Here is a 23,595-nt window from a genome sequence, read left to right on the forward strand (position 1 = left end):
AATTAAGTATTCTTATCAATCCCCAATGGCAGACTGTTGACCCTAAACATTCAATGATGTTTTCACCCAAGGAAATTGAATGCAAGAGACAGGAAGTTAGGCAGAAGGCTCAAAGGCATTTTTCTGCTGTGCACCTACACACAGCACTCCAGATAACTGAGGTGCTTTCTCATAAGCAGTCAGACCTGTCGGGGTGGTTCTGGTGGTTCTGATAACACCTGACTTTGGGCAGTGCAGGTGCTGGTTGCAAATTGCCCGTTGCTGTTGCAAACTGCAGAATAAGTGAGGTGGAAATGACCTCTCCAGTCTCTAACCCAACCTCCTGCTCCAAGCAGGGCCCTCTAGATCAGGAGACTTAGGACAGAGAGCAGCAGAATTGTGAACATCTTGAAAATGTTGTTCCTAAAACCTCTTCATGTTCCTGTTCTGGAGTTCCTCATGGGAAAGAAATTTTTGCTGGTGTTTAACAAAATTTTTGCATTATACAAGATCCCTATTCTAACCCAATTGTTACTTATATGTGGGGTATTTGCCTTACTGGTACATGGAAGAGTCTAAAGGCAATGTTTGTCAGAAAACCACAAATGTTTTTTCCCCTCCTCATGAGCCCAAACAGTTTTCTTTTCAGAGTTAAAAACCTCCTTTTCCTCTTCTGATGACTTTTTAAAAGGATATCCTTCTTTCTCTGTGAAGGAGTGGAAGAAGTCCCCAAAATATGCAGGTTTTTCCTCTTTTTGCACTCAGTCACATAGCAACAGGTGGTGCTAGGAGTTTACAGATCCTTATGCCCAGAGTTTAGGAAGTCTTTACTTTGGCTGATCCATGGAGGTAATTTGCTTATTGCCTTGTCCTATTTGATTCTGACATTAATATTATCTATTTCTCAATAGACAGTCAAGCTTTAAACTTTGGTTATGGTTGCATATCCCTAAATTCTCCTGGAGAAACTGGCTGATCATGGCATGGATGGGTGCACTGATTGCCATGTAAAAACCTGTCTGTGTGGCACAACCCAGAGAGTGTTGGTGAATGGAGTTACATCAGCTGCTGGGTGGTCACTTGTGGGGTTCCTGGGGTTCCTCAGGGATTGGTGTTGGGGCCAGTCCTGTTTAATGTCTGTATTAGTGATCTGGCCAAGGGGATTGAGTGCACTCTCTGGGCAGAGGGTAAGTTGAAGAAAGCACCAGGGACACAATTTGTGTTTTGCTTGATTTTCAGGATTTACATTTGGTAACACAGCTTAGTGGGACTTGGCATGTTAGGTTTACAGTTGATGATCTTAAAGGTCTTTTCCAGCCTACATGATTCTATGATTCTTAGCAGATAAACGTAATCATTGCTGTGACCCCCGCTTACAACCTCACATTTCACTACATCTCTGTGCACCCAGCTGCATTTACTTCACTGCCATAGGCTAGTGAAGGCAGAAACACTGTGGGACAAGAAAGGCTATGAATCCCATGAAAATGCAAAGCTGATTTTTAGAAATTTAGAGAGAAGCAAACTGCTTGGAGTTTCCCAAAGCTTGCCAGAAGGTGAGGGTGTGCATGCAGATAGCTACAGTACAACAGCCCCAAAGCCTCCTACAGAAGCCTCTCCTACACTCCTCTTTGACAGATGCCCTCCAAATGAAGAGAGATGGTTCACTTCAAGTCTCCATTTACAGACATCTGCAAATTGCTGCATATCCAAAATATTTGAAGGAGACTGGCAGATAAGAATGAACTTCCAGTGCAGCAGTTTGGGGCTTGCTACAATATCCCACAAAATCTACAGAGACACCAGATATTACTTGACAAGCTAAAGACCTCAGCCCCAGCCCTATTCTCTGCTCCAGAGTGCTTCACAGTAGGATTTTTCTCTGGGGAAGCTGGAATAGACTAGCTTATGTAAGAACAGTTTTAGGTCAACTCCTAATGTCAGGAAGAAATATTCAGAATTGCTTAAAAGGTAAAATTAAACACATGTTCCAGATTCTTGCATAATTTCTCACCAGTTGACTGAAGAAGCACTTAAAAGGGGTTAGTTTTTCCTCAATGTAAAGATGAGGCACTTTTACAGAGAAAAGTTGGGGGGTTTCTCTGAAGTTATCTAGCTAAGAATTCCCCAGAAACCTATGCTACTTCTATAGATGTTTGGAGTCTTTCATTTAGAAAATGAAGCAGTTGCTATGTGACCAGCTAAAAAATCACAAAGCTAAGATAGGAGCCAGTGCAGTCCTACACATGGCAATGAGTGCCACAGCTTCATCTGTGAGTCATCTGCCCACAGAAAAACGTTTCTACCACATTGTGTGCCATGGAGTCTCCTCCAAAAAACCACTTGGATTCAATGATCAGGAAAAAGCAAGTTAGCTTTGCCAAGTAAATGAGACTGACCGAGTATCACTGACACTAATAACAATACAGTTGAAAACAAACAGCTCCTAACAGAACGTTTATGCATTCAAACGGTAACGATGAATAAAAAGCCTTTCTTGCAGCCGGTACTGAGAACACAAAAGGAGCTTTAAAAGAAAACAAATGCTGCCGCCTAGAGAGCGAGCTGCAAATCCACAGATCCAAGCTCTTCGTACGGACTGTCTCCCGCAGGATTCAGTCATGGCTTTCCCTTCTGCTCTTGCTCGTGGTGCTGTGTCACCCAGGAGAGACTTCTCATTTCCTCCAGATACCAGTGTTACTGAGCAGTTGCACCTCCTCCTGGAGGAGAAATCCTGCATTCCCTTCAAAGGGTGCCTGAGCACTGCCCAACTACCCCAGCTAAGCTGGGAGCTGGAGCCCAGCTGTCCCAGAAACACACACACTGTGCCTGCTGAGCGACGGTATGTGGAGTTCAGGCAACTTTTAAAAACATTTTTTCTGGACAAATTTAAAAACAATTAAAATTCCACAGGAAGAAGAGTTGAGAATTTAATCAGTAAAAAAAAAAAAAAAAAAAAAAAAAAAAAAAGCTGTTCTTGCAACTCAGCCAGGGAAAAAAGCCATTCATCTGCATGTTTCATTAGCAAAAGGCAGTAAGACATCTTCTGACCTTCCTTTGATCTATATGGATGGCTGCACATTCTCCTCCCAGTGAGATCAGGGCTGTGCTGCTCCTGTGAAGCTAGAAAACATAATAAAATCCTAATCAATCAAAATACTGTTCAACCACGTGAGCTCAGACAGAAAAGAGATCCTTTCTTGATTCACAATTCATGACCGTGCCATTCAGCTGGCAAAACTCCTTGTTAGCCTCACACACATGTCATAAGCCAAGGGGAATGATTGCCATGAGGCTGTTGATGTCTAAAGATTACAGTAACATCATTCTACAACACTGTATAATGAATTATGCTGTGAATCTGTTATTATTATGTTAATATTATTCTAAGTTATGCTGTGAAGCTGTGCCAGGAGAGGTTTGGGGTGGATCTTAGGAAAAGGGGAGTCAGACACTGAAACAGGTTCCCCAGGAAGCACCAAGAGTGTCTGAGTTCAAGAAGTGTTTGGATATGCTCTCAACATGGTCCTAAATGTAATGTACAGTTTTGACGTAAAAAAATTAAACCCATCATACTGAAATTCACCATCTTTTTGAGCTATAAACCTTCATAAACACCCAACTGGGATACACTAATGTTTTTGGTTGGTTTTTTTTTTTTTTTGCTTCCAGCCCTCCAGTGATTAATCTTTGCTCAAAGAAAATGAAAACAGGCATGTGCTGGAAGGTAAGGATAGTTTTGACCCTTTAAAGGAACTGTAAGGCAAAAACATTATTGTTTTTCAAACCTGAAGTCACTGACCTGAGAATGTTCCTCAGGCATGAAATGTGCTGTACATCTCTGCCTGCACTGCTGCTGCCCAGCAAAGCCTGACAAAGCCATGGTCTGGGCCAGGGGGAGAGCAGGTGCTGCTTGGCTGACATCAAAGCTAAAAGCCACCTGTGTGTTACCAAGCACTGTAGGACAGCCCCAACGCAGTTAATTTCAATCAGCATGCAAAAAGCTCTTGTTTGGTGGAACAGAAAGAACAAACCTAAGATATGTGCCCATATCCATGACAGGCACAAGGAGAGGACCAAACCCCAGTTCTTGCTCAGCCTCCCTGTGGGAAGGCCCACCGGAGCCACTCTGGAGTGCAGCCCTTCACAGGAGTCTTGAGCTTTCCCGTTTTGCTTTGATGTTTGCCACAGGAAGTGGCTTTGGGTGCCAGCCAGGCCGGTGGCCTCACGGCCCCAGGGAGCAGTGCCCAGAGGGATGGGGACCTGGAGGGCAGTGCATGCCCCCTGCCCCTGCCTCCAGCGTCCCAAAACAGCCCTCACTCGCAGCAAGAGCAGAGGGTGCCCGGGTCACTGTCCCCACCGGCAGCACCTGCACGTAGGGAGCCAGGGGCAGAGGCTTGGCACGTGTCAGGCTGCCACCACCAGTTTGGTAGCCGCCACAAGAAACCCCTCCAGTGGCTCTCCAGGGGTTGCTGGCACCTGTGGGCTCAGAATATCCCAGAACCAAAGAGCACTGCCTCTGACAGAGATGCTGGGGCCTCCCTGATCCCTGTGGGGACTGTGGGAATGGCACTTGGTACCCACTCCCTTCCTTGGTGCACTCAATCCCTTCTCTGGACAACTGATCTTCTGGTATAGAGAGAGGACATCCCCTTCTTATGATCCATCTTTAGCAAGAAAATACATCAGGCTTCAGGTTATAACTGTACTATGGGTATGTTTACAACCATTGGTTTTAATACAGTAAACAAACTTTAAATATGCGAGTTTGTTTATTAAGACAGGCTACACAGAGGGTACACTTAAGGCATTGCTTCCATTTGGATTGTCTGTGACCCTCTAATTTTCTTGAAAAACAGCCATCTGTAGTATCAGCAATGTCCCTTATGGGCAATTTCTATACGCGTATGATCTTCCCTGCAAACAGAAGAAAAATATATTAGAACAGGAACACTACTTGAATTTTACAGACACATTTTATAAACTGGACTCTCTCATTTCTTTCTATGTGTTCAATTAAATGCAGTGCTGCTTTAATTGCATCACTTACTGAAAGCATCACCACAAAGTAACCATGATGCGAAAATCTATGAAATCACATACACAGAGTGAGTAACTTACCACAGGCTTTGTTGCCTATAAAACCGGATAAAACCATCTGCAAATCTGAGAACTGTCACACCACATGACAAATCACACCATGAGGACTAACATGTCCAATACAAAGCACTAATACAAGTTAAGCTTTGCAGTCTCTTAGGTGCAAACCAGTTCTAATGCTTACAGCATTTCCCCTTTCACATGGGAATTCAGTGGGAAGGGTGTGCATCCTGATGCACCTCGGCATCTGAGGCTTTGCTACATTTTGAATGTGTGGTTCTCTGAATGCTGGAATCTTCTTTAAGGAAATTTTAGCCAAGCACTCCTTAGTTTGGAAACACTGGTTTGTTTTTCTTGTAAGTCCTATACACAGTATTTTGGGGTGCTCCATTTACAAATCTCAATTTACCAGGCAAATGCAGATAGAAAAAGAAACTAATAGAATGCAAATTGTCCCAGATGATCAGTTTGCTTCCTTATCTTAATAGAATCAATCTGGTTTACTCCTCATGAAATTCAAGAGACTTATGTTTACCCAAAATCAGGGTTAATCTGTTAGTAATAGTAATAGTTTTATCAGGGATCTTTTAACCACAAGGTAGTGCCAGAAGGCAGATCAGTAATATGAAAGGCAAAATCAAGGCCAGAGGATGTAAAACACCAGCAAGGACGTAAAGAGTGGTTCTGGCTGAAGGACACCCTCACACTAAACCCTGCAGAGACACCTCAAGCTGCTGCATCTATTTCCAAAGAGCATGTGTTGCTCTCAGACTAGGTTTAAACTAAGATCAGATGTTGTCATTGCTGGACGCTGGACACTGAGTGTGGAAGAGACCTGGGATTTGCATTTGAGCACCACTTAAGAATAGATTAAATCTAAGCTTTAAAAGAAAAAAAAAATAAAGTAAGGAGAAAAACTAACTTTGGTCTTACAATTAAGGGGCTTCGCTGCAGAGCCAGGATGGGGAGAGTTTGTGTTGCACCTTTGCTCCAGATGTCTCATGTTATCATGGATCAACTGCATCAGCCTCTTCTGCAGCACTCTATAGATTCACACAGGGGCTCTCCAGGTGCCCACACATTCCTTCACTCTATGGATTCACACAGGGCTCTCCAGGTGCCCACACATTCCTTCATGGCTAAAAGAGCTCATGGACAGTACTGTCTTGGCCATCAGGAAGTACAACTCTCTCCAAGAAGTCCCTTCGTGGGGTTAAATATGGGCTAGAACAAACCTGCAAGATGGCCACTGAGAATCACTCCAAGTTAATTGAGAAGTGACTGGTTTGTATTTTAGTACTGGATGTGTCCCTATATCTGTTTCTGTATCACCACATTGCACTACTTCAGCAACTAGTGATGCATCCTGCTAAATAGGGCAGAAAAATCTCTTTGTTCTGTCTTCCTAAGAAGTGTGACAGACTGTACCTTAGATTACTTGGAGTGGAATGATCATTGCTTATGACTATGGACTGTTTTTCAAAGCTGAAATTCCTCCAATAAAGCCAAATGTTTTATCTGTGTTGTGTTTGTGCCAAGTCAAACACTTTAGAACAATTCCAGGTTGAACTAGAAGGCCCCCAAATATGCCAACTACTGAACTATAAAAGAAAAATGATCAGGAGAGTATCTGACCACCCTGTGCCCCTTCAGACCCAAATACATGTTTCTGAGCATGTTACAAGACAGCAAAAAAAGATGGTTAAGACAAAATTCTATCTTGTGTTTATAATTGGATTTAATCCCATTATATCACACAAAACATGCACTTTACATCTTATACTAAAAAGACATAAGCCCCATCACTAATTACTTAAGGAATTACTTAAGGAGTTGAAATAAGCAGCAGATTTGAGTGCAGAACCCTTTGTTCTGTGTGCACTGCTGTATTCAGGAATCTGCCATGCATCCATCTGGAACTGAGGGATCATGCCTAAAAAAATGAAGCATCCTAGAAATCCTAGAAAGGCTGGATCTCAAAGCCCATCCTTCTGTTCTGAAAGGATTAAATATACTGTTTAGGCTGTGAGATGCTCTCCTGTCTCTATCTCCACAATAGGGATTTACACTCTCTATGGGCAATACTCAGCACTTCTTTTTGTCTTTTACTGTACCGATTTCACTCTATTTCTCCAGATCTATGGGAATTTTTATAATATGCTGCACAGATTACCATATCCCTGCCATTTTGCATTTTTTATTATATAAAATGTGATAGCTCTTTAAAATGTAAAATGCTGATCACTGTTTTTGAACCAAAGCATTTCAAACTTCTGTGACTTCATCCTTTAAAAATTTCAGCTGAATAACTATTTGTCTGCTTATGTGAATGTCAAGTGGAGATAATGTAAACTGCCTTAATAATGTCATGCACCAATACTTCTATTTCCTCCTACTCTGTTTGGCCAGTTATCATGCCAAAAACTAAATCTCATGGATTTGATCGAATTATTTGTGACAAATCTGTATCTGCTTTGCTTACATTCCTCTTTACCTCTGGCTATGTACAAAGCCAATCACTTAAAAACTTACTCCAACATCACTCCAGGCAGGAAAGATGGGTAGGCTCCTAATATGTAACATGCCAGAACCTCTTTTCTTCCCTTTTAACAGATTCTACTGTGTGTGAATTTTGATTAATTTTTTTTTTCCTAAACTGTAGGTTTACCAATTCTCTTTGCAATTTGTCACTTGCTTGGGTTGTTTGTGCTGTGCTCTGGTGAAAGTGTAACAAATTCTTCAGATATGCATGACACATTTCAGCACTTTCTTTATAACATTACCTTAAGTGTCCTTTAATACCTTTGTCACTTTCTTTATTTTGGCCTACGTTTCTTTTATCTTGGTAATTTGAATTGTGTAAACCGTCTGGTCAGAATTAATCTTTCCTCTGCCCCAAAGTCAGGAACTCATTTCAGCCTTCCCTTTCTTGAGATCTATCTGTTCTCAGTTTTGTTTCTGTCATTCTGCTACTCTCACTTATACCTTCTGCTGGAAACAGAAGATCTTTTATTTCATTAATATAGATTGCCTTTTACCATCAAAATTTCTATTCACAGCAGCTCCTCTCAGTTTGTACTGAGAGACTGCTCTATAAAGAAAGGTTTACAGCCAATTCTAATGGGGAGTATCTAATGTTCATTAGATACCAATTCTCTGTGTTTTCAATTTGTTTTTTAAAAAATTAAATTATTAAGGAATAAAATATCCCCTCTCAAATATCAGGCAGTCTTTTTCTTGATTTTTAGACAACCTGAAGGCAAAATAGCATTTTCTCCTAACATTTGGCATTCTTAGTCTTCTTTGTGAAAAGAAGTACAGGAGATTGGATCTTGAACATAAATATTTTATATGTAAAGCTGCATTTTGGGTAGGATCTTTCATGTTTTCTGATGCAAAGTGTGAAAGGGTCTGGTATTACATTTATTGGCATTGTATGAACATGACAAGTAAGCTCCTCTAAGATGCTCCTTCTCGGGAAATACTAATACAAATATTCAGTACATCCAGCTGACCGAATTCAATCGAAGCCATTAACAGGTACCACGATAAAATCTGTTGCAGGGGATACACAGCTGAGAGGACACTGCTGAAACTGCAGTGCAACAGTGCAAATGATCCAAAGCCAGTAAATTATCTGGCTTGAGTTATCTGGAATGTCAGGGTGAATGTTCTGCTTGCACATAGGGAAGGGAAGGACAGAACTGACTACCTGTTAGCAAGGCAGAGCACACACTCGTTTCCGTAGGTCTCTCCATCAGTGCCACAGACTGGATGGTAGTCCCTTGGACACATGTAGTTCCCATACCGAGCGCAGTTGGGCTGGGGGAGACAGGTACAAGAGAAGACAAAGTTACACCATTTGAAACAGGCTTCTGCTCAGCTTCTGGAGAATCCTGGCATGCACAGAAAAGAGGTGTCCATGGGGAGCTGGCACAGCATTTTAAAGTGCCACATTATCTTTCATGCTCTTGTGGGAATTGATCACTTGAGGCTTGGCTCCTGCTGCCTGGCACGGCTTGGCTGTAGTGTATGTGCGTCCCACAGCGCAGCGCCTCCGACCGCTGAGCATCGGATAGCGAGTGCCCATGAAGGGCAAGGCAGACCGAGATGGTGAGAGATGGGCATGAAGGGCAGAGGGAGATGGTGAGAGATGGGCATGGCCAGGGCGAGTGTGCTGCGGAGTCAGCAGCGTCCCGGGCGCCTCAGCTGCGGGGAGAGACGCCAGCTGAGTGAGGGCCGGGCTCCGCAGCCGGGGCAGGCTCACACCCCCAGCGTGCGGCCCGCGGCTCTGGGGAAGGGGCTGGGGCAGCGGGAGGCCTGGCTGGAGGCAGGGGGGCAGCGGAACTGGCGGCACTCACCGGGTAGCTGGCCATGGCTCCGGGACACCACAGGAGACCTGCGGAGAGCGAGCAGCGTTAACGGCGCCGGGTCGCGCACGGAACCCCCGAGCCCCGCGGGACCGGCCCCGGCTGTTACCGACCGCACGCTGCCCGTGCCGGCACCCCGACCCCTCTCTGTCCGCTCCGGGGACACCCTGAGCAGCCGCGGTCCGACCCCGCTATCCCCCGGTCTAGCCGCTGTCCCGGTCCCGCCTGGGGCCAGCTGCCGTCCCTCACCATCCCGTGCCTCCGGCTGGCTCCGGTGCCCACCCCCGGCTTAAATCCCGCCGCCGCTCCGCTGAGCCAGCCGGGGCACGGCACCGCTTCAGGCTCCCCCTTCCTGGGACGGCAGCGGCCGGGACACGGTACCAGCCCGCCTCCCACCTCCCCGGCTCCCCTCCCGACCGCCAGCGCCCCGGCGCGGTGCGCGGTACCGGCGAGGAGGACGGGCAGCAGCAGCAGGAGCGCCAGCGGCCGCGCCATGTCGCCACCTGAGCGGGGACAGCAGCGGGGACAGCAGCGGGGACAGCGGGGCCGGCTCGGGGCGCAACGGCCGCGGCAGCGCGGGAGCCAACGGGGGGCGCGGGGCGGGACCGGTACCGGTACCGGGCGGGGCGCGGGGCGGCCGCGGGGACGCCCACGGCTGGGATGGCACGGCGGGGACCTGCCCAGGAGCGCGCTCACGGGGATGGAGAACTCTCCCGTCAGAGCTGGGCGGGTGGGCAGCACAGTCAATGGGGGCGCCGGCCGGGATTCCAGCGTGCCCCGGGCTTCCCTCCTCGGCCCCAGCCCCTCGGGGCCGTGCTCTGATCGCAGTGTCTCGGGCAGTGCAGGCAGGTTGGAAATACGCACGCCCTGCCATGCGGCTCTTGAGGTCAGGGCCCCCGTCTCGTCGTAAAGTGACAATAAAGTGACATGAGATGGCTTCTGCTGAGCTGTGAGTGCGCCCCTAACAGAAGGAACAGAAAAACTGTCCCGGCAATAACGCAACCTGCCTGCCTCTGAAGGCATGAGAATACATACAGGGGGCTGGAAAGCCTTGGCACACTGTCCCACCAGCATGGCTGGTGTCTCGGCAGCACTGCTTTCCAAAGAGTATCTCATCTGGAGGTCACTGATAAGAATGGTTAGCTTTGCAGAGCCCAGAGATTGGCTTTGCACAGGGTCTGGCTCTGCGAATGTTTTTATGCAGTTTCCCAAAATCTAGGGTATGAACTTCTTGTAAAATTGCCTGTGCTTCTGTGTATGAACTGGGGTTAGAAGTGTCAAGTGTTTTGATATGTCCCACACAGATACATACACAGACATCACATACACCTTTCCTGTTTTCTGTCAGCCTCTGAGTCCTTTCAAGTATGGCTTTTTCTCTTTCTGACAGTGTGCCCTGCCTACATGGCATCATAGGGAGGTTATTTTATTATCTGCTTAATATGTTCTTATTCCTCCAGGTAACCTCTGCAAGCTGATTGCAGTTTCAGATTTTCATTCCGTGCACACCTTTGTGATTACTGCCCAACAAAAGGCAGGTTTCATGCGAAGGCCCCTGGCTTGGCTATTTTAAGCAAGATGCCTAATCAGGACGTTTTGTGGCTGGTGAAGCATGCAGAGGGTTATTTCTCTCTGCCTGGTCTCCTTCCCTAGCTTTCCCAACCTTCTGTCCCAGCTTTCCCTGTTAAGCCATTTGAGATGAGGGTGTCTTTCTGTTACCTTGTTTTTGGTGGGATGGTTGCTGGATTTGCCATCCTGGGGGGAAGGATTGTAAGGGCTAAAATACTGGAAAGTTGTGCTGGGGTGGGTTTCCTTGTTTCTTGAAGGTGTGATTTTCAAAGGGAGAAGGGCCATCTGAAGGTGAAGAAAGCAGAACCATGGGGAACGTGAAGAAAGCACAGCCAAGGGTAGAAGTTATCTCTTAGGTTGTGAATCTTGTAACTTCCTCTAAACAGTTAAATTCCAAGCTCTTGCTCAGAAAAAAAAGCCTGAACAACGTGAACCAAGTAAAAGCTCAGTGTTCCACCTGTAGGTAGCCCAGACCAGCTTGCTTTCTCCTGAACAACTCCTGCACAGCAAGCACTGAGTGGGTGTGTACTGTCAGCATGTCTCCTAAGAGAATAGCTGCCCCCTAAAAAATGTTCTCTACACTGATGTATTTTCCAACATATTTAATGTTAATTCCATGATCATCAATGTGTGGCACTTGATCCCAAATAAATGGGATGAATGGGACCATTTGGGTAAACATCACTTCACTTGCCTTTCTGTGACAGTAACGAACTCAGTCACAGCCATGTGATCTATCCTGGAGAAAATAGAGAAGAGTAAAATAAAAGTGCTCTATTGACTCTCACTGTGACAATCCTATTTGAAACTGGTGCCAGTCTCCTCGATTCTGAAAGCATTTTGTTTCACTTACTTATATTTTTCTACTGAGAGTATTTAATTTTGCCTTATTTAAGTAAAATTTTAGACACTAGTCTTTGGAGAAGGGAAAATTGTAGAAATGAGATTCTAAACACAAGAAAAGATAACTTACAAAATTTTTCTTCTGGCAAGATTGAGTATTACAAGATACTAATTTTCTTTCATAAATTATTAAGAACTGGAGGCAAGGAAGAGTATAATTATGCAGAGAGCTTCTTAATAGCTTTTGTATTCTGTTAACACATTTCTGATGCAAATGCTGAGTCATTGGAAAGGAAAATTGCAGAATTATTTGCATATCTCCTAGAAGCTATCTTCTTGTTAAAATTGGGTAGCTGATTAACAAACATGAGAGACAATAATGAACCTAGAATATAGGCTGCAGGGAACAATGCATAACTAGAAGTTACATCCCTACAGAGAAGGTCTGTTTCTGCCTTATACTCGGTGGAATAACCCTCTGTGCTTGGAAGCTAGAATTTATTTGGACTTCAGTCGAACTCTTCTGGTGCTCCATGGCCTTGCTGCTGCCCAGTGAGTGCCAGCCAGGTCCTTCTGAGATGTACCTGCTGCACAGATTGGCACTGATTGTGACCACCTCCAGGTGGGGTCTTGTGAGAGTGGAGTAGAGCAGGAAAATCACCTCCCTTGACCTGCTGGCCATTTCTCTTTTGTTGCAGCCCAGGATATGGTTGGCTTTCTGGGCTGTAAGTGCACACTGACAAGACATGTCCAACTTTTCAACCACCAGCACACCAAGTCCTTCTCCACAGAGCTGCACTTTACATCCACTCATCCCTATCTGATGCTCATTTTTGAGTAACTGTTTGAGAAAATCTGAACTTTCCCCATACTCTTAGTGTTTCTTGGAAAGAAGATGTGCTGAATATTTGTGGCCTTTGCCATCTTCATCTTTGGGGATTTTCAGGACTCAGCTAGGCAAGATTATAATTTTGTTGATCTACTGTTGCCAGTAATCCTGTTCCAAGTGTCAGGGGGGTAGAGACCCAAAGGTCCCTTTCTGCCACCCTTCCCAGGGTTTAGGTGGCATGGCAAGTTGGAAATGAGCTATGAGACAACAGATCTCAGCATAAAATTTGTTCACAATCCCAAAAAAAATCAAAACCAAATAACAAACAAACAACAACAACAAAAAAAAAAGCAGCAAGCTATCTATCACCTTGTCTACTTAAAACAGATACAGGAAGAAGTCCAGGTACCAGGAGGATTGGGACTAAGGAACTGGATTGCCTGCTACCTCTGTGATTCAGCAGCGTGGCATGAAATATCCTCTTTGCCAAAGGTTGTGGTGTGTGCTAAAGGTTTAGACTTGGAAGAAAAAAATAGAATTGCAAGGTAAGAAAGCATAGGTGGCATCAAGAGCATGAAAACTCCCACTCGAACAGGTCCCTGCAGGCTGCTGCAGGCAGGAAGGCGACACACAGCTCCTGTTTTCTCTTGGCCATTCCTGATGGGCTCTTGGAGAGCAGAGGCTGGTGAGAGGGATGCTGTGGGCACACAAAACCTGCAGTTAGTGTCCTCTGGCAGCCCCCAGTCATTTGGGGACGGTGTTAAACCCACGGTAGCAGCAGGACAGTGCAACTGATGGGCCTGCGCTGCTGCAGGCGGTCTAAGAGGGTACAAGTGCTTGGGCACGTCCCTGCTGCACTTGTGCCATGTACATGTGAGTCTCCTGCCATAAGAACAGGACCTTGTCTTTCCATCTGAGTGACTGCAGGGGCAAAACCAAGCAACACAGCACAGGACAATCAAGAGTGCTTCTGAGCAGCTTTTCAGCATGCCAGTCTGGGGTGGCACTGCTGAAAGCCTCCTTCCTAAGGCACTCGGGGGCTCCTGCCTCCTGTGAGACTGGAATGCCCTAGAAATGGTTTGGCACTTGCTTACTGGCTGATTCTGCCAACTTGAACCTGCACAGCAGCAGGGCAGAGATGGACAGAGGGGATAGAGCTGATTTTTCTAATGTTTTGGTCTCCCTGACAAAGATTCCTGCAGGGAAGAAGCTGGCAGCACTGAGCAGAGCGGTAGGCTTTTGGTGTAAGGCTGGGTTCGTTGTGTGTAGGGAATTGGTTCCCACTGACAAGCTGTGTCCCTGCCCAGGCCCTGAGTGCTGAGCTGTGGCATCACCTCTAATTTTGGTAGACCCTTCCAGGTTGTTTCCATAGAGGCTGGGTTCAAAGGTTCACAGAAGGATGTGGAGGAAGCTCCTCATCTCATATACTCCCTCACCATCCTGTCAAGTGGCATTCCCACCTCCACACCACTAAGAGATTGCTCTGGGGGTCCTATCTGTCACACACAGCCCATGAATCATTCCTTTCAGTTGTGCTCCTACGTTTGCAATCCCACGTAGTCCCAAAGACAGGATCCAGGCCTCAGGGATTCAATTATTTACCCTCCACTCAGTCTTTCCATCCTTGATCCCTCTGTGCCCATTCATTTTGCTCCATCATGTGCTGTTCTCCACTGTATCAGTCACAGATGGGCAATTTATCCTCTCCTGTTTCCCACATGAATCCCATCTATCACCTTTGAAATTAATTTACTGGCTGGCCAGCTGCCCACTCTGTGTCTGTGTCTGCTTCCCACCCATGTGCAATGTGGGGGTGCTCACTGACGGGGGTGGCTGCAGGTGCTGCAGTGTTCTGTGCCTGCCCTAAGCAGCATTGCTGCCCTGTGGGCAGTGCTTTGGGACAGGACTGCTGCCTGTGCTGTGGGACAGTGGGGAAGGGGCTGCAGGGGGCACCCAGGCATTCCTGGATCCGCTCATGCTGTCAGTCACTGTCACAGCACAAAGCAGCACCTTGTGCCTGGCAGAGAGATGTGTGTGTATTGCTGCCATGTTCAGACTTGAACAAGGGCTTTAGGAGTCCCTGGAGCCTTCAGAAAGCTCCTGAAGGCTGTCCTGATGGGCAGAAATAAACACAGTTTTCCTTTTTCTCTCTTCTCCAGAAGTTCTTTCCTGCTGTTGTTTTCAGCTCAGTTAAGCATATCTGTCTACTTGATCTGTCATGGACAGGTTTCCAAGTGCTGGCTTTGACTTCTGCTCTCTGTGTGCTAGTTCAGATGACTCATGGCAGAGCTGGGCCACCATCCTGCTGAAGGGGACACACTTTATTGATTTGCCTGGGATAATAACCCCTTTGGAGGGAGGTGGTTGGTCCCAGGGGCATTTCTTATGTCAAAAGTTTTCTCAAAGAGCAGAAAGTTTCAAGACAGGCTGTAAAAGCTGCTTCTAACTGCTTAAGATGTTAAAGGAGACAAGGTTAAGGGAACCTACCCAGAAGGTTACTCAACTTTTTCTGGGTGCTAAGGCTAAACCCAAACCCCACAGATGACCTGCAGCTATAGAGGAACAGCCCGGCTGGAGGGTCAGCAGAAACTCTTTTCATCTGTGAAAGGGGAGAGGGTGTCCCTGGGAGCAAAGCTGCAATTGCATCAGTACAGTTCTTGAAAGTGAATTGATCCAGCAATACTTGTCTTACTTCCATATGAGAAGACACTTGGAAAAGCCAAAGGCATTTTCTTTAATGCCCACTTGTTTATCATAGAGTGGTTTCAGCCAGGGCAGTTCCTATGCAGATCTGCTTTCAGGGGCAGCCTCACACCCTCTTCACCCTCCAGGAAAAAGCTCTGTGAGTGGTGTGATCACTTAAGAAATGTGGTCCCCATCTCTATTCCAGCAGAGCTTCTGTCCAGCTTCTAGTTGAACAGAAAACCCTTGGGCTGGGTTTGCATGAGTTTCCCTGATCCATGCTGTGGGAAAGGCACAGACAGTAGCTCTGAACAGGGCAGAGGGAGGGTAGGAGGGGAGGTGTGTTCAGCATCTCCATTTTCCCAGTGCCTTGTTTATGCAGCACTGTGCCCTGAGCATTTTTCGTGGCACTCTGTGCTCTCTCTGACCCTATAAAGAAAAGTATTCTTATCTTGAAGAACCCACTCAATGTGCTTTATGGTCTCTGGGAGTGAGGATGAACTGCAGATAAGGGTTTCACAGTTGGCTGCTTTATCTCAGTCAGGCTTTGATGCCTGTCCACCTGATGGATTGCCCGGTAAAATGGAGGATAAAAAGACCTTTACTGACCAGGGAAGATGATGACAGCTTGGAAATGGAGATGAGTTTGCTGCAAAGATGGCAGGCACCACTGCCATGAAGGCTCAGTGCTGCTGGAGGCTGTCCCTTCTCTGTGAAGGCCAGTGACAGACCACTTTGGGCCATGTCTGGTTGTGTCTCACTGTCTGAACCACTGCCAGTCACCACTTTGGCTCTGTATTTTCATCAGAAACCTGCCATCAGTCAAGAGAGGAGAACAGCAAAAAGGAGGAGGGGGTGACAAAGCCTGGGACTTGTTGGAGGCACTATTTCTGTGTGGTTCTGCTGGATGGAGCACCCTCAAAAGTAAGGAATCCCCCAAAACACTGCCTGGCCTTGAGGATGATTGTGGCCCTGATTTTTTAACATTTTCTAAGCCTTCTGATGTTTACATTCTTGTAATGAACTTTCTCACACACTTTATGTAAATAACTTATTGTTTTGCATTCTTTTATGGAGGAGGAGAAATTTGATGGACTGTTGGTTTGTCCAGTGTCGTTGGAGAGGTGGCACTTTCACCCTCCAATCCACTGTCACTTTTGGAAGTCTGTAAATGTTGGAATCAGAAATTAAAAAGTCCCTTTTGACCTTGAAAAGAGCAGCATGTCCGTGTTGGGTTATCTCGTGTCCTATAGTGACAGATGATGGAGGCAGGTAAATCTCAGCTCTGTTTCCCTGTCATCCTTCTATGGCCTGACTCGGCCTGTACTCCTCCAACACAAAGCTTTGATTTCTCTTGCTCCTCTTGCTTCTACATTTGTGTTTTGGCTCTGTTACTGCAGAGCAGAACCACAGTTACCTGAACTGCTCTGCAGTTCAACATGAGGGGCCAAGGCTGCCCAGCCATTATTGGAAGTGTCATGCTTTTGCAGTAGTTCCATGCCATGAGCAGTGTGAGTTTAGGAGCTGCAAAAGCTTGGCAGATTTTTGTCTGTCAGTGATCTCAGGCTCTGCTGAGCCCAGACTTTTCTGGTCTGTGGGACACTGTTAAACTGATTTTGCTCAATTCATATTTTCCATAGTGAGAATGGCCAGCTCTCATTCATGTCATAGGAATCTCCATTTTAAAGATTCAGGTGGTTTCTTCACAAGAGATTTTAGTGACTTGGAGTGGATGGAAGGGTGCAAGAGGAACCCGACCAAAGTAATTGATCCAGCTGAGACCTCACGATTTGGCTGTAGCTGGTTAGTGAGGTGAGGGCTGGCTGGAGGTGTGAGGACAGTTTTCCCCTCTCCTGCCCTGGCTCAGGGAATCTACAGGCTTGTCCTTGTGCCATGTGGTGGCAGCCTTGCACACGGTAAGTGCTCTGGCTTGCCGGCTTGCATGGCTGGTTTTGTTTGCAGCATTTTTTTAGGGTGAAGAGCTCAATGGTCCATTTAGGCTGTCAGCTGGATAATATGGTACTGTAATGTAGTGGTCTCATCCTCACAGCATCAGCAGCGCAGAACTGCTTCTGTTCCTTGCTGGGCTGGAGACATCCATAACTCAGTGTGAACCTGCCCGTTCCATCGGGCTCGGTGCTTCCACAGCCATTGTCAGCGCTGCAGGAGTGACAGGGCTGCGCAGGAATGGGGGCGTGAGGATGTCTGGGGCATGTGAGATCTCCCCCAGCCGTTCAGATCCTTGCCTGGCAGTCCCAGAGCTTCCCAGGAGCTGTGACCAAGGAATGGTGGCAGGTAGAAAGGGCCATTCCTAGCTGACCCTCCTTCCCTTGCTAATTCACATAGGAATTTCTGTCTGTACTGTGTCTCACTCTGAGCCCCGTCTGGGCGGGCTGGGATCTCTTCTGCTCACAAGTGTGCCTGTGCTGGTTCTCGAGGGGAGGAAGGGGACAGGTGGTATTTATCTTGATGGAGCTGCAGGGCTGTGTTTGGCAGGGCTTTCCAGCAGCAATGGCTGAGCAGGTTGTGGGCATACTCAGGAGTGAGTCACCAAGTAATAATGACAGTAGGAAGCAGAGAAGAGAGATGCTTCAGGAGTTGTTCAGCTCTTCCTGCTGGGAGCCAAACGCAGGGGCAAGGTTTACTTGGAGTGGCAGGAAACATCTAAACTGAAAGGTCAGCTGAGGTAATCTGGGGACACGGCTCAGCTGTGGTCTCTGTCTCAAATCCTCTTGTGTGCCTGTCACCAGATGATGTGGAGACTTCCTGGCAGATTAATATGATGTTTCAGGAGAACTTCCTACCTGTCAGCTTCTCCAGCCACCACAAATCTCATCAGACTGATGTGGCAGTCCTAAGGGACATTTGCTTCAGTGTAAGCTGGCTGTACTAGAAATGATCCAAACCCTTCATATTTAAACAGCACGTACTGCTGTAATAAAAGCACCTACATGGAGATGGCAGTTTGCTGAAAAATGTTTTACACCTCACTGAGCTCCAGCAGAAAGGAGGGGTGCGATTTGCAACATTGGTTTTTACCATTAATTTTGGCTTTCACTGCCGTTTCTGATCAGAGGTGAACGTATGGGATAGTAATTAGTTAGGAAAAAAATTTCCTAGGCCGCATTCTGAGGAATACAAGACTACTGCTGTGTTTTCCCTCTGCAATATATGCTGGTCAGGTCGTGGAATGAGGCAGCTCTGCTCCCTCCATGTTTGCTGTTGTTCTGATGTATGTGCTACACTGAGGGTTGTTACCCTGTGGGCACATTGCCATTACTGTGGGATCCTGCAAATCCCAATTTTCCTACATCTAGAGAACCTTTTGCTTGCAGATGCTGACCCCATGACAATGACCATAGTAGAAAAATCTACTGGTGAGTTTCCTTTTTGGTTTATCACACAGAGAGGACCCTTTGCAGCAGATCTAATTTTGCTTTGGGCTTCAAGTGGAGGTCTTGGAGCTATGGGATGAGTTTGTTGTAGGAACTGAGTGCAGTGCAGTAACTGATGCCAGGATAACACCACTGGGGAGCTTGGGAATGGACTACAATTGCTAATGGCATAGTTTTCAATTGCAAAGGACAAAGAAGCTGTGGCATCCTACTCATGTATTTGCTATTACTTTAGCATGGAGCTTTTCCTGCTGCTGAGTGGCAACTGTGCAAGCTCCTCACCCTGTGGTGTTGGTCTAGGATGGGATGCTTCCTGTTTTAACCGTGATTCCCATTCATTCCTTGCACATTACCAGGTTTATCTACCAGACTCTGGCAGCAAACTGGTGATTGATGCTGAGGCTCTCCCTGAGGACTGTGGTTACAGTGCCTGCAGGAGAGGCAGGGAGTGACCTGGCATGTGGAGCAGCCCACCTGGGTGCATGCAGCATGTGGGAAGCCTTCTTTCTCTGAGTAGGTGTACGGAGAAGTGCAGAGCTGAAGTCAAGGCTAGATTGCACCATTCCTTCAGATATAATGCTCTTAAAAAGCCATTTTACTTTGGGTCAGGCTTGCTATGTTGGTGTGATCAGAGTTACAGACATTCTCCCAGAGCCCTGTGCTAGAGAAGTTTTGGGAATGGGCGTGTTAGCAGAACATGGTTTACAGGTACCTTTAAAAGTGGCTTTGGAAAGGGGCCATGGATGTCGTATTTTCGGCTGTTTAGATGGTCTGGGAAGGCCCGAGGTGGCCTTGGGCCGCCCGCGCTCCAAAGGACGAGAAGGGACTTCAGATCTTTTCTCGGTCTCGGTGTTTATTAAATGCTTATCTAAAAGATTTTCTCTTGGCCTGACAGAGTTCTGCTCAGCAGTCAGCCATGGGCACACACTGAGAGCCCCTGGGGCGGTCACCTATCTTTATACTTGGAGTTACGTATACAATATTTATCATTTTTCTCCAATACCTTTCACCCTTATTAACCAGTGCACTTTAGTAAGGTCCAATCCCAAAGTGCCAACATCACCACAGAAGATGGAGGCCAAGAAGAAGAAGAAGAAGGAGAAGGGCACGCCCCAATTCCTCCATCTTACTTCTCTAGACCCCCCTGTACAGAAATCTTAAACCCCTTATCTCACACTCCAATTAACTTATCCCTTCACCATTCACCCCAGTGAAATCCTCCTATCCTCATACCGATGTCATCTCCCCTGTGGGATCAAAGTCCAGCCACCAGACATTTCTGGCAACATTCCAGGACTCCCGAGCCCCCCAGGGGTGGTCTTGTTCACCCTGCACCCCAGTTCTGAGAGGCTGAGATCCCACACATGGATATATCCTAAAAACACAGCCCTGACTCTTTTTGGTTGCTCCCAGTTCTGAGTCTGAGCGGGTGGTGACCAGAGGCTGCAAAGCCACGTGGAACAAGGTAAGAAGGGCTGGAGAGGGGTCCTACATTCCACCATACTTCCAGAAGAGTCTGGGGAAGAAAGGCCTCTCAGAGTAATCTTTGTGGGAGATTCCAGTCACTGCCATCAGGTCAGAGAGGACAGGCTGAGCCTGCAAACCCCCTGTGGGCATCCCTCAAAACCTATCACAACCAGGAGCCAAGGAAGTTGCCTTGGAAACTGTGACGAAGCTGAATTTGCGGGGAGCTCCTGCCAGGCTAACTGGAATTGCAATGTAAATACCCGTCCCACTTCTGGCACCAGGCAGGGCTCAGCAATCCTGGGGATGCTCGTCCCAAGCCACATCCTAGGCAGCTTTCCAGTTTCAGCTTAGGGAACTTGAGGAGAGGCAAAGTTGATATCAAAGTACTTTCTCCCCAGGGTAAGCGTGAGGTCAGTCAGCTGTGCCTGCTCCACAGTTGTGTTATCCTCTGAGAAAGATGAATGAGCCTGGCAGGTACATTTGCATTTGCAGCAGTGAAAGGAAGGGATTCTGCCTGGAGTGGGAAAGGAGATGGACTGGAAGACCAAGCAGCTGATAAATTGCCTAAGGGACAAAGAGAAGTTACTGAATTATTTATTTTTTTTACACTCGCCATGGGCTAATTAAGGAATCTATGTTATGCTGGAAACCTTTGAATGTTTAATGGAAAAGCAGCTAATTAATTAACATTACAAATCATAACCATTAAGGAATTAATCTTTCATGAACTTAATTAGGAATGGTGAGTGAATGGGTACATGGGAGGATGACTTTTGGAATATGAATTATGGTTGTTTCTTTTCTAATCACTTCCAGTTAATGAAGACACAGCAATATTACTGAACAAACAATGCAGAAGGGAACAAGGCTGTGTAATGATCCCAACTAGAAGTGATAATTGATTCATTTGTGGGGGAGGCTCACAAATTGGAAATGCTATTTGGCATGATCATCCTGTTGCTAGAGATGACCAGTTGCTTATGGCAATAAATGGCTAAATTGTCATTGCATAATTTTGCCTGCAAGGCAAAACTCCTGATTGGCTGAGCCTTTGTGTCCAGTTCCCAGGTCTGGCTGTGGTCACTGCCCAGGGACCTCAGGAGTTCTCTCATCACAAGGTAATATGATGTAGATGAGAAATACAGTTTTTGAAAGAAGAAGCACTGGTCACAGTGCTTTGTGAGGGCTGTACAGAAAGAGATTGGAAGATCTGAGAGGACTGCAGTGGTCTGGACCAGGAGACTTCCCTTCGTGGCATTTCCTTAAGGGTGTGTGCTGCTCAATCTGGATTTAAAAACTCCAAGTGATGGTTCCCAGGGTGTTCAGATCCACCTGGGAATTCCAGACTATTAAAAATGTGTCTCTCATTTTGCGCCTATATTGGGGATCAGCTTCTTCTTGTCTGACTCCCTTCTGCTAAACAGAGATCCTCCCTACACCAGGGTGTTGTGACTGTGTTAGGGGTGGTCCCACTGGTGCCAGGCAGAGCCCTAAGTGAGCAAAAAGCCTTTCAAATGAGGTTTGGAGAGTTTTCTGGCTTAGTTATTGAGCTCTGTTTCCTGTTCAGTGCTCATTTGGGGATCATTCTGCTAATAATTGTCCTTGGGTTTGGCAGTCAGACAGGGTGAGGCTAAAGACTCATTTTGGATGGGGGAAGAGACAGATCTTAGAGGGATTTACCTAGAGAGCACATGCCAATGGAGTTAAGCTAATAGCAAAAGCAGGGAACATTGGCCCTCTATTTTTATCTCTGGCATGAGTGTCTGACATAAGGCTCCTTTGGGCACTAGACAACAACAAAAATCTGGAACAAAAGCTAATAAACACCCTCCTTTCTTAAAATACAACTTAAACTACATGGTTTAACTCTTCTGACAGTGCTTGCTAGATTTCTCTTTCATTAAAGAAGCTCCTTAAGAACCTTGTTCTCCCCTCATATTTTTTTTGGTAAATGTATTTAGGTTGGTTGTTCTGGCCAGGGAAAATAACCTATCTCAGAGGCTGACACGGTCAAAGAGTAAAGGATGGTTATGGACACCACTCTTCACTGAACATTCCTTTCTGATGCCCTTGGAGCTGTGTTGCCTGTCTGCACAGAGGTGTTTGCACTCTCCCCTTGCTGCAGAGTAGGAGGTGTGTTTTCCAGGTGGAAGTGGAAGGGAGCACAGGAGGTTTTCAGGGTTTTGGTGTTCCAGGCTCCTGTTGAAGGTCCCCAGTCTTTGGAATTCAGGGACATGGTGTGTAGTACTTGTGCGGTGCAGTAAGATATCTGGAAAGAGGCACTGAAACCAAAGAAATTCTTTTCAGATATCTGGAAAGAGGTACTGGAACCTTTGGGTGATGAGTGTTGAAGAGGAAAGAAGACAAGCTGGTCATGGATGCTGCTTAGCAGAATTCACTCTGATTTAGTGCAGAAAGCCCAGCATAGACAAAAAGGGGTGGCTCTTACATAATGGGAATTAGAGACCTTGCAGACTGAGCATTTTGGTTTGTTCTGATAATGGGCCCATCTATAACATTCAGATTTAGCTCTGGCATGAGTGCTGGGACTGTTTCCCCACAGAACTCATACCTTTCCTAGAGCAGCCTGTGACTGTGGAGATCCTGCAATAGCCCTTGGCATTACCTTGTGTGTGATGCCTGGGAAGCAGCCGATGCCAACACAACCAGCAGACAAGCAGGGGTCCTGGGTGGAATGAGGCAGCACTAATTCTTTCATGCTGGGCTCACTAGCCCTACAGTGAGGGAAGGCTGCAATAGACTTCGATTCATTCCGATAAATAATGAAATAAATGAATGAGAGTGACTTTTATTAATGTGGGGTTTAGGGTCCTACAATTGCTTTGTGAATTTGGGCTTTAGATATTAGGCAGAAATGGATATTCACATGACTTGAAGGGATAGACCAGCCCCAGGTGCTCTTTATGGATTTTACTAAAAGGAAAAAAGTGAGCAAGTATATGCTTATCAAGCACATTATTAGGCTAATTTACTGCAGTTTCATGAAACTAATTAAAAAAGAACAAGACAAGGATGAAAATAAGGTCACAATTAAGACTGAATCTATAAATCACTGTATTCAGCAATTTAACACAGCAAGTAATTTAACTGAATTATGAGTTTGGCATAAGAAAGAATTACTTTTTGTGTAAATCCTGTTCAGGGGTAGGCAAAGGAGACTCATCTCTATTTGAACCAAAGCATACATTTCATTTGCTCTCATGGATTAGTGCATTGACTTTGCTAGTGAGAACTTGAGAGCTTGATCCTTTGTGGGCAGAAGCCTGTAGGATCTGGGCACCAGATCTGCTCTTAGCCCCCTAGCCCCTCACCTGGGGGGGTTGCTCAGTGCATACAATTC

The 23,595-nt window shown here is 46.3% G+C and overlaps 1 protein-coding gene across 1 annotated transcript; it reads right to left on the reverse strand.

The window, feature by feature from the left end:
* Positions 1-4,747: 4,747 nt before the first annotated feature.
* Positions 4,748-10,041, reverse strand: SPINK2 (serine peptidase inhibitor Kazal type 2). The gene is made up of 4 exons (XM_054295761.1): positions 9,896-10,041; positions 9,441-9,478; positions 8,792-8,901; positions 4,748-4,896 (listed from the first exon to the last, which is right to left on the reverse strand). The coding sequence occupies exons 1-4, from the start codon at positions 9,942-9,944 to the stop codon at positions 4,851-4,853; spliced, it is 243 nt and encodes an 80-aa protein (XP_054151736.1). The 5' UTR covers positions 9,945-10,041; the 3' UTR covers positions 4,748-4,850.
* Between the last annotated feature and the right edge of the window lie 13,554 nt (positions 10,042-23,595).

This window comes from Melozone crissalis, unplaced genomic scaffold, assembly GCF_028551555.1.
Source record: "Melozone crissalis strain CALT ecotype California unplaced genomic scaffold, PUWL_Pcris_2 ptg000006l_1, whole genome shotgun sequence".
NCBI lineage: Eukaryota > Metazoa > Chordata > Aves > Passeriformes > Passerellidae > Melozone > Melozone crissalis.